Raw genomic sequence first — 11,417 nt, forward strand, 5'->3', positions numbered from 1 at the left:
CTCACCTCAGCCTCCCAAAGGCGCAGGATTACAGGCTGAGCCACCGAGCCCGGCTGAACCTGGAATTTTCAAGTGTCTTTCACAGACATCCACATGATGGCTGGGTGCAGTGGTTCATGCCTATATAAACTTTGGAGGCTGAAAAGAAAGGTTCATTTGAGTTCAAGAGTTCAAGACCAGCCTGGGCAACATAGCAAGACCCTGTCTCTAAAAATATGTAAATAAGCCGGGCTTGGTGACTCAGCCTGTAATCCCACGCCTTTGGGAGGCTGAGGTGAGTGGATTGCCTGAGCCCACGGGTTCGAGACCCGCCTGGGCAACTTGGCGAGACCTCATCTCTACAATAAATCAAAAATTAGTCGGGTGTGGTAGCGCGCGCCTGTAGTTCCAGCTACTTGGAAGGCTGAGGCGGAAGGATCGCTGGAGCCCAGCAGGTCGAGGCTGCAGTGGCTGGGAGCGGCCACTGCACTCCAGTCTGGGCGACAGAGTGAGACTCCAAAAAAAAAAAAAAAAAAAAAAAAGTAAATAAATATTACATCTTCCAAAAAATAACACTTAAGTGATTTACACAGATTATCTTATTTAACTTTCACAATGGCCTTCAGAAATAAGAACCACCATTATTTTCATTTTATAGATGTAGAAATTTAGGTTTATATAAGTTAAGTAACTTGCCCAAAATCCCAGTACTAGTGATTCTGAACCAGGTTTGACTTATTCCAAGTCTGACATTTTAACAACTCTGTGAGTCACTATATCTCGTACTTCTCTCAACAAACAAACTGATGGGCTACAGGAGCATCTGAGAAGAATCCAAATGAATACTAGTGGCAACCACTATCCCATGTGAATCTAAATCTTCCTTAGTAGGTCCTCTTTTTTTTTTTGTGTTGGAGTCTCACTCTGTCGCCCAGGCTGGAGTGCAGTGGCATACTCACGGGCACCATAGCCTTGCCCTGCTGTGTTCAGGTGATTCTTCTGCCTCAACCTTCCAAGTATCTAGAATTATAGTCATGTGCCACCACGCCCGGCTAATTTTTTGATTTATTGTAGAGATGAGGTCTTGCCAAGTTGCCCAGGGTGGTCTTGAACCCGTGGGCTCAGGCAATCCTCTCACCTCAGCCTCCCGAAGTGCTGGGATTATAGGCATGAGCCACTGTGCCCGGGCGGTAGATCCTCTTGATGAGTACAGGTTCTCAATTCTGTTACCTTGATTCAGCAGTGGTATGTTGTGAGCAGTTGCAGATGCGTTTCAAATAAGTTTTTACAAAAAATAAAGCACCAATGTTTGCAAATAGTTTAAAAACACACACACACAAGGGAACAATTCATATCCTTCAAACACTTCTCTGAATGAGAGGAAAAGGGATGGAGGTGCATCTAAGTGCTACAAGCTGTGGGTAACAGCAGGCAGGTACACCCACAGTGTCTGGCCTGTAAACACCCCTTGTGTGAACTGCAGCAGCAGAATGTCTAAGTAACATCAGTTTAGCCCATTTATAAGCAATCTGCCTGTCCAATTGGCAAAGATTAAAGAAAAAAAAACACCCAGCATCCAGCTGTTCACTCAGCACATATTCATTGAGTGCTTGTGCTGAGTGCCTAAGCTACAATAGTAAACAAGATGAAGTCCCAGCCACCTCTATGAGAGAGACAGACCTCATATATGGAATTGCAAGGGCCACAGGAGTTAGGAAAAGTTGGATCTGTGAACACAGAGCTAGGCAATCACCTGGGTGAGCTAACCACATCTGGGACTCAGGAAAGGCCCTCTGGGGGCATGATGTGTTTGCTGATGGGGCAGAAACAAGCTTGTTGGGTGCAGTGGCTCACACCTGTAATCTCAGCACTTTGGGAGGCCAAGGCGAGAGGACTGCCTGAGCCTAGGGGTTCGAGACCAGTCTGAGCAACTTGGCAAGACCTCGTCTCTATAACAAACCAAAAAATTAGCCAGGTGTGGTGGTGCGTGTCTGTGCTTCCCGTTACTTGAAAAGCTGATGTGGAAGGATTGCCTGAGCCCAGCAGGTCGAGGCTACAGTGGCCGTGAGCTTGCCACTGCCCTCCAGCCTGGGCTACAGAGTGAGACTCCAACTCAAAAAAAGAAAGAAAGAAAGAAAGAAACAAGCTAGATTAAAAACAGGAAGGGACAGGAATGCAGATGGGGGAACAGCTTGTTAAATATGGCTCTGGGTGACAGAGCAGTTGGTTCAAGAAAAGAAAAATGACTAGTAGGGCCTGGGTATAAGGGACAAGGGACAATAGCTCAGGATACAACTAGAGATGTAGGCAGGAGCCAACCCCAGAAAATCTGGCAGAGTAACTTACAGACCTGGGAAAAAGGAAGCCGCTGAAGGATTCCACGTAAGCATGGGCCTGATCAGAACTGCTTTTTAAAACCACTGCTCTAGGAGAAAATCAAAGTGGAGGCAAGAGAAGACTATGTTCACACACATGTGCTGTAAATATGCAAAAACCTCCTCTCAAAGACACACAGAAAACCAGTAACGTGAAAGCCTTGAAGGAGGTAGCCTAGAAGGCCGAGGGATGTGGGGTTGGCAGAACATGCTTCTGAGCATTTTGAATGTTGACCTTGAGTAGGCATTTCCAGGCAGAAAGAGTTTGATGAAAGGATCACTCTGGCTGTAAAACAGAAAGGGGACTACAGGGAGGGGCAAAAGTAGACACAAGTTTCAGAAGACTAAATGTGTGAAGAAGCCTTCGTGATGTATCACTGAAGGAAAGAATGCTAAAGTGACACTGCACATTGAATTTACAAGCACAGGAGGAAGGCTGGAAAATGAAACATCAGTCCTACAGTGACAAGAGGTGAGCAGAGATTACAGATGATTTTCATTTATTCTCTGTGCTTCTCTTTCTCCCCATGCTCTCTACATGAACATGTTATAACTTCTAGAAGGAAAAAAGCATTTGGAAAGGGGGAAGGAGCATACCTTATGTAGACTGGTCATGCCATCATTATCCACCAGCCTGGGGTTGGACCCATGTGACAAAAGGAGCCGTGCGATTTCAGTGTGCCCACAGTAGCTGGCCCGGTGCAGAGCGGTGGCACCCCCGTGGGTCTGGGCATTGCACTTAGCTCCACTTTCCAGCAGGAACTGGCACACAGCATAGTGTCCATTGCGGCTGGCATAATGCTGCAGGGAACAGAGACCAAGGTCACACAGCAGAAGCCAGGCAGGCAATGAGGGTGGTGAAGGGGCCAGAGCAAGGCCCTGCAGCGAGGGGCTTAGAGTCATCTCAGGTGTCACCCCCAGAAGCTGAATGACCTGGGCAAGCTTCTTTGTTTCTAACTTCAGCTTGCTGAACTGGAAAATGGGGGAAATAATAATTCCTACCTCACAGGATTGATATGAAAGTAAAACTAAATAATTGATGTGAAGCTCTGACACTCATATAAAAAACCCAGGCTCGCATGATGCTTAAAAGAGAAACTGTGCTGGAAGAGGAGAAAGGGAGGGAGAAGAAAAAAAGTAAGTCTCAGTCCCACTCCATGGAAAGCAAAGATCCCGACTTAAAGCTTGGCTCCCTGCTGACGCTGTGTCCCTCCCCAGCTCACCAGAGCGGTGTAGCCAGCGGAATCAGGCTGACTAGGGTCCGTTGCCTTCAGAATTAAATACTTCACTCGGCTCAGGTCTCCGTTCAGGGCTGCTGACCAGATTCCTGCAGAAAGCCAAGCAAAGTCCTGAATAATGCTGAATAATAGGATTTCTTGTGCTTCCTTTACCTCTTGACCTTAGTTTTCTTGTCTATCAAATGGAGACTATTTATTCCTTCAACAGTAATAACTGAGGGCTTCCTCTGTGCCAAGGATCATTCCGGGTGCTGGTGACACAGCTGTGACTAGGGGAATGTCTAATCATAGTAGTAGGACTGGGCAGACACAGAAGTCCCTTCATCTTACTTCAAACACAAATGCTGGATAAAGTAATATTTCATGTGTTTGAATATGCTGTCAAATCCAAAGGCAAGAAGAGGAAATTTCACAAAGTGAAAACCACAGCCAAAGCAGGTAGCAGGCGCTAGAGCTGTAGAACCCAGGGGCATTCAGAACTGGACAAACAGCTTGGGACTTTGGCATGAATGCCTGACCAGGGTCTGGAGAGAAAGCTATAGTCCATGTGTGTGGCAGAGAGCAGAGCACAGCTCTGTGCATGAAGCTGGGAGGCAGGATGTACCACAGCATGGAGGGGCTGGGACTGGAGTCTCCCCTCTCCAGCCCTGCAGAACAGCAGCAAGCAAGCTGCCACGCCCAGGCAATTCATTCCTTCTGCAAGTATGTAATGAATATTTTTTTTTTTTTATTTTTTGAGTTGGAGTCTCACTATGTCGCCCAGACTGGAGTGCAGTGGCCACGACCTGCTAGGCTCTGGCGATCCTTCCGCCTCAGCCTTCCAAGTAGCCAGAATTACAGGCGCATGCTGCCACGCCCGGCTAATTTTTGATTTATTGTAGAGATGAGGTCTCACCAAGTTACCCAGGTGGGTCTTGAACCCGCAGGCTCAGGCAATCCACTCACCTTGGCCTCCCAAAGCGCGGGATTATAGGCTGAGCCACCGAGCCTGGCTGTAATGAATACTTATTATGTACACAGCACTATTTTAGGTACTAGAGGTAGTCAAGAATAAAAGATCCCCCCCCCAAATTTTTGCTTTATGAGATTACATTCTAATGAAAAGAAACAGAGAAACAAATATATATTTGTTTATATGTGCATGTCTGTGTAGCTCTACATGTATTTATTATGTATATTTATACTATATAAATTATATTTTATATATTTTTTATACATGTATATTCTAGGTATTGTAGTTGGGTTTTTTTTCCTTTTTCGAATAAGAGTCTCACTCTGTTGTCCAGGCTGGAATACAGTGGCATGCTCATGGTCACCGCAGTCTTGACCTGCTGGGCTCAGGTGATCCTTCTGCCTCAGTCCTCCAAGTAGTCGAAACCACAGCGCGTACCACCACATCCAGCTATTTTTTTTCTTTTTTTGTCAGCCAGTTGTGTTTTATTCATGGGTGCTCAGGCCTTCACTGCGTACTTCTGCAGTGGGGTACACCCACTCCTTCAGCTGCTGCTTCTTGGTCTTCAGGTTCCCCTTGTGCTTGCTGAGCCTATGGCGCATGACATACATTTTCTTAGGCTGCAGATCCAGGGGCCTGTACTTCTTGCCCTTATAGAACTTCCTGAGGCTTTCTTTCTGAGTCTGGTTAATAACGGTGAGAATACAAGCAATGGATTTGCGGACGACTCGGATCTCAAAGAGCTTGGATGCAGTGCCGCCTATCACTTTGGCGATCCGCAGCTGAAACAGCTCCACCTTCAGGTTGTCCAGCTATTTCAGCAGCTCCTCATTCTTGCAGCGAAGGTCTTGGGCCTTAATCTTGGTCATTGCTGCACAGGCCACCACCACTGCGGCTGTCTGCTCCGAGGAAAAGAGTCGGCTAATTTTTTGATTTATTATAGAGACAAGGTCTCGACAAGTTGCCCAGGCTGGTCTTGAACCCCTCGGCTCAGGCAATCCTCTCGCCTTGGCCTCCCAAGTACTGGGATTACAGGAGTGAGCCACCATGACTGGCTATTCTAGGTATTTTATAAGATAAGTCAGGTGGTGCTAAATGCTCTGAAGAAAAAGCAGGCAAGGAGAATATGCGGTCAGGGATGGTCTCTTTGATAAGATAACATTTGGGAGAGTCAAAGCGTGAAAGATTAAAAATGAGGGAGGTTCTCTACTGCTGACTCTGGAGATGGAGTAGGCCATATGGCAAGGCATGCAAGTGGCCTCTGGTTGCTGAGACCAGCTCCCAGCTAACAGCCAATAAGAAAATACACCCACAAGGTGTGGAATCCAACCACACCATATGAGCTTGGAAGAGAACTCTGAGCTCCAGATGAGAATGCAGCCAAATCAACACCTTGATTTCAGTCTTCGAGGTCCTAAATAGAGAGTTCTGTGACACCATGTCCAGACTTCTGCCCTACAGAATTATTGCTCACTCTAGAAGTCAGATGCCTTGTCTTGAGATTCTCATGCAGTCCTATGGAAAGGTTCATATGGCAAAGAACTGAGACCTCCTGCCAACAGCCAGATGAGTGAGCCATCTTGGAAGTAAATCCTCCAGCCGCAGTCAAGTCTTCAAAGACTGCAGCTCTTGCTGAAAAATTTAGTGCAAACCTATGAGAAACCCTAAGCCAGAACTTCCTAGTTAAGCTGCTCCTAAATTTCTGATGCACAAAAATTGGGTCAGAGAACAAATGCTTTTTGTTGTTTCAGGGTTGTGCTGTACTTTCTCATAATCTGTTCACGTGTAGAAGTTCTTGAGAATTAACCTCCAAAAAATTCCCTAAATTTGTAGATTTAAAAAAAAGAAGTGGGCTGGGCATGGTGGCTCAGCCTGTAATCCCAACATTTTGGGAGGCTGAGGTGAGAGGATTGCCTGAGCCCGAGGGTTTGAGACCAGCCTGGGTAACTTGGTGAAACCTCATCTCTACAATAAATCACAGAAACTAGCCAGGCGTGGTGGCATGTGTCTGTAGTTCCAGCTACTTGGAATGCTGAGGCAGAAGGATCACCTAAGCCCAGCAGGTCGAGGCTGTGGTGGCCATGAACGTGCTGATGCATTCCAGCCTGGATGGCAAGAGTGAGACTCCAACTCAAAAAAAAAAAAAGAAAAGAAAAAGGGGAAAAAAAAAGAAGTGGAAGTAGAGCAATGATTCTTGGCATAAACCTGAATTAATCTTACAGACTTTTAAATGTGAACCCAAAGATATGATTTTACTTTATAGGGAATAGACTTATTTTTTTCATAACTTAATTTTTATTTAAAAAAATAAAATAGTTTGGGCCAGACTCGGTGGCTCAGCCTGTAATCCCAGCACTTTAGGAGGCCGAGGTGAGTGGACTGCCTGAGCCCGCGGGTTTGAGACCCGCCTGAGCAACTTGGTGAGACCTCATCTCTACAATAAATCAAAAATTAGCCGGGTGTGATAGCGCGCGCCTGTGGTTCCAGCTACTTGGAAGGCTAAGGCGGAAGGACTGCCAGAGCCCAGCAGGTCGAGGCTGCAGTGGCCAGGAGTGGCCACGGCACTCCAGTCTGGGTGACAGAGTGAGACTCCAACTCAAAAATAAATAAATAAATAAATAAAAATAAAATAGTTTGAAAAAATGATGACATTTGAACAGAGACCTAAAAGAAATAAGAAAAGGTACCAACCAAATAGGTGTCAGAAGACAGCAAAGGCAGAACAAAACATAGAAAATAAGATACCCTGACACGTGCTACTTGGTGGTATGGGACCCTTGGAGAACGAAAACTCTAAGCTAAGAATCGGTTATAATCTGGATCTGTCATAAAAGCTGACCCAGACAAGTGAACCCTAAGGGCCAGGCAGAGGCAACAATAAAAAAATATCCTAGGCCAGGCGCAGTGGCTTAAGCCTAAAATCCCAGCACTTTGGGAGACCGAGACAAGAGGATTGCATGAGCTCAGGGGTTCGAGACCAGCCTGGGCAACTTGGTGAGACCTCGTCTCTACAATAAGTCAAAAAAATTAGCCGGGCATGGTAGCATGCGCTTGTAGTTTCGGCTACTTAGAAGGCTAAGGTGGAAGAATCACCGGAACCCAGCAAACCCAGCAGGTCGACGCTGGGGTGGCTGTGAATGTGCTAATGCACGACGACCTGGACAATGGAGTAAGATTCCAACTCAAAAAAAAAGTAGAATCATTGAAACAAAACAACAGCAACAGATGGGTCAACAAGTATTGCATATTCACACAAAGAGAAAATTAGTCATTTGAAAGTCACCCAGACTACATTTGAAATTCACCCAGAATACAGCACAAGATAATACAGAGAAAAATATTATGGTGAATGATCTTTTTAATGTGCTACTGAATTTGGTTTGCTAGCATTTTGTTGAGGATTTTTGCATCTATGTTCATCAGGGATACTGCCTTGCAGTTTTCTTTTATTGTCTTAGAGAAAAGTATTAAAGAGCAGTAAAAAAATATGGAAGACAGAAGGTACCAACATATATGTCTACTAGAAGTTAATGAGCCGGGCTCGGAGGCTCAGCCTGTAATCCCACGCCTTGGGAGGCTGAGGTGAGTGGATTGCCTGAGCCCGTGGGCTCGAGACCTGCCTGGGCAACTTAGTGAGACCTCATCTCTTCAATAAATCAAAAATTAGCCGGGCGTGGTAGTGCGCGCCTGTAGTTCCAGCTACTTGGAAGGCTGAGGCGGAAGGATCGCCAGAGCCCAGCAGGTCGAGGCTGCGGTGGCTGGGAGCGGCCACTGCACTCCAGTCTGGGCGACAGAGTGAGACTCCGACTCAAAAAAAAAGAAAAAGAAATGGAGAGGCAATGTTTGAAGGAATAACATCTAAGAATTATCCAGAATTAAAGATCATCATGAGTCCTCAGATGAAAAGCCACATTAAATCTTAAGGAAGATGAATAAAAACAAACCTAGCATAGTGAAATGACTTAACATCAGGAATAAAGAGAGCATTTAAAAGTTACCACAAAGCCGGGCTCGGTGGCTCAGCCTATAATCCCGCGCCTTTGAGAGGCTGAGGTAAGTGGATTGTCTGAGCCCGTGGGTTCGAGACCCACCTGGGCAGCGAGACCTCATCTCTACAATAAATCAAAAAATCATCCGGGCGTGGTAGCGCATGCCTGTAATTCTGGCTTCTTGGAAGGCTGAGGCAGAAGGATCGCCGGAGCCCAGCAGGTCGAGGCTGCGGTGGCTGGGAGCGGCCACTGCATTCCAGTGTGGGCGACAGAGTGAGACTCCGACTCAAAAAAAAAAAAAAAAAGTTACCACAAAGAAAAGATCATCACCCATCAAATGTCAACAACCAGATAACCAGCAGAGTTAACAGCAGTAGCAGATACAAGAAGATAAAGTAGTATTTTCAAAAAATTGAGAGGAAAAAAATAACTGTCAACCTATTATTTTATACTTGGCTAAGCTATCACAAGTGTGTATGTGGGGGAAGGCACCCATGCTGAAAGAATTGTTAAATAATGTACTGTGGCCTAGCATGGTGGCTCATGCCTGTAATCCCAGCACTTTGGGAGGCTGTGGTAGGAGGATTACTTGAGTCCAGCAGTTCAAGACCAGCCTGGGCAATATAGTCTCTATCTAAACAAAACAAAACAAAATGAAACAAAGGAACCAAAAAAGAAGATACGAAGAAACAAAAAAATCTACAAAACAAAATAGATAAGGATCTTCTCCAGGTATGGGAAATAAATAATGCATGCATAAAGCAAACAAATAATGTCAGATTGTAAAAATTGGTTTGATGAAAGCAGGATGATAGATACATCAGAGTAGCCTAGAGGACAACAAGCCTAACTTTGGATAGGGCGAGGTTTCTTTCTCAACAGCAGCACAACTGACACCTTGGGCCAGATAAATCTTTGCTGCGGGGAGCTGTCCTGTGCATGATAGGGTGTACATAGCATTCCTTGTCTCTACTTACGAGATGCCTGTCGCATCCTCCCAGCTGTGACAACCAGAATCACTGCTCTACATTGCCAAAGTCCCTGAAAGCGCAGAACTGCTCCAGTTGAGAACTACTAGGATGGGGTCTCTCTGGGGAGGTGACATCTGAGTTGAGATAGGAAGGTAAAACATCAGCTCGCCTCTTGGTTGTAGGAAGTTCCCTCCTAAGCAGATGGGACAGCAGGTACAATGGCCTTAACTCAGGAAAAAGTCTTGCATTATCTCGGAAACCAAAACAAGACTAGTGTGGCTAGCCGGGCTTCGTGCCTCAGCCTGTAATCCCGCACCTTGAGAGGCTGAGGTGAGTGGACTGCCTGAGCCCGCAGGTTCGAGACCCGCCTGGGCAACTTGGTGAGACCTCATCTCTACAATAAATAAAAAAAAAAAATCAGCCGTGCGTGGTAGCACTCGCCTGTAGTTTCAGTTATTCGGAAGGCTGAGGCGGAAGGATCGCCGGAGCCCAGTAGGTCAAGGCTGTGGTGGCCGGGAGCAGCCACTGCACTCCAGTCTGGGCGACAGAGTGAGACTCCAATTCAAAAAAAATAAAAAAAGACTAGTGTGGCTGAAGCATAGTGACTGAGGGAAGAAAAGGATGAAAAATAAAATGAGGATAGCGAAGGGAGTATGCATGGGTGAGGACCACAGAGCTCTGCAGGCCATAACAGGGAATGATCTGATTCATATTTTCTTTTTTTTTTTAATTAGAAAATATAGTTTATCTTGAAAGTAAATTGGGGGGGGGGGCGGAGAGAGAGAGAGAAGAGATTCCCTTCCCCAAGCTAGGGAGGGGGCCAAAGCCAGGAAACATGGCCTGGTCATAGCTCAAAGAGCACATGAGCACACCATAGCTTAGCAAGGCAATGGCCTGACATTTTCAAAAAGCCACTCTGGCTGCTGTGTGGAGTGCAGAAGGCACTGCAGGAGGGCAGGAGCAGACGCAGAGGACCCGCTAAAGGAACTATTTCAGTAGTGCAGAGAGGTGGAGGGAAGCTGGCAGATGCGACAACATTACATAGTAATAGTTAAATGCGAATGCTTATAAAGCATCCACCCGGCAATTGCTGACAGTGTGATCACAACTGCAGCAGCAGCACAGCAGCTCCAAACACGAAGAGAGACGTTGGTTTCCGCCTTCTTCGGTTCCTACTGGCACCATAATCGCGGTATAATCGGAAGCAAATGACCTCTCCCGGCACCACGGATAGGGACACTAGGTCCTGCCTCGAGAGCTATCTGTGTGAAGCTCTTTGCCATATCGAAAGCCTGTGGCGGGCTCAGCAGAGTCCCCAGGCAAGCTCCCTGCCCTCAGGGAGGGTGCGATACCCCAGCGGCAGATTCTGCACCCAGGCCCCTCTCCCACACCTGAGCAGGGCTGTGTCTCTGCCAGGTGAGGTCGTCACCAGGTGAGGGCTCTGCCCCTACCACTTGGGAAAGTTACGGAAGCCACTGCCTCAGTTTCCCCGTCTGCATGCGAGAAGAGATGTCCAACGAGCTCGCGCCCTGGCAAACACCCCTACCCGCACCAGGCCCAGAGCCCTCGGGGTCGCGTTCACGGCCCCTCTTCGGCCCCGCGTCAGGGAGGGTCCCGAAGGCAGGGCGCGGCCGCCTCACCCCTCTCAAAGTCCATCTCCTCCAGCGTCTGCTGCACGCCGGGCACCGCGCCGGGGCAGGAGCAGCAGGGCCGCTCCGCGCAGCGCCGCGGGGCCGCCATCCCGGCCGGGAAGCCGCCGGCCGGCCGCCAGCCCAGAGCAGTCCTCGACGGGCGGGGCGTACGCACGCAGGGCCCGCCCCAATGTCCCGGATCTGGCCACTCGGCGTCCGCAGTCTTCTCCCTAGTCCCGCCTCTTCTCCGGAGCTGACCAATCAGGCACCTAGGTCTTAGCT

General features: G+C 47.5%; 1 protein-coding gene and 1 pseudogene across 2 annotated transcripts in view; both read right to left on the reverse strand.

The window, feature by feature from the left end:
* ANKRD39 (ankyrin repeat domain 39) overlaps window positions 1-11,264 on the reverse strand; it is a 12,372-nt gene extending 1,108 nt beyond the window's left edge. For both annotated transcript variants that reach the window (XM_008050291.1, XM_021708691.1), the window contains exons 1-3: window positions 11,145-11,264; window positions 3,578-3,681; window positions 2,952-3,155 (exon numbers count right to left, since the gene is read on the reverse strand). In XM_008050291.1, the coding sequence (XP_008048482.1) occupies window positions 2,952-3,155; window positions 3,578-3,681; window positions 11,145-11,244 (408 nt within the window). In that variant the 5' untranslated portion in view covers window positions 11,245-11,264. The remainder of the gene's footprint in view (window positions 1-2,951; window positions 3,156-3,577; window positions 3,682-11,144) is intronic.
* Window positions 5,044-5,413, reverse strand: LOC103251684 (annotated as a pseudogene).
* Window positions 11,265-11,417: the final 153 nt, after the last annotated feature.

The sequence above is a fragment of the Carlito syrichta genome, unplaced genomic scaffold, assembly GCF_000164805.1.
Source record: "Carlito syrichta isolate Samal-C Ts95f unplaced genomic scaffold, Tarsius_syrichta-2.0.1 Scaffold143520, whole genome shotgun sequence".
NCBI lineage: Eukaryota > Metazoa > Chordata > Mammalia > Primates > Tarsiidae > Carlito > Carlito syrichta.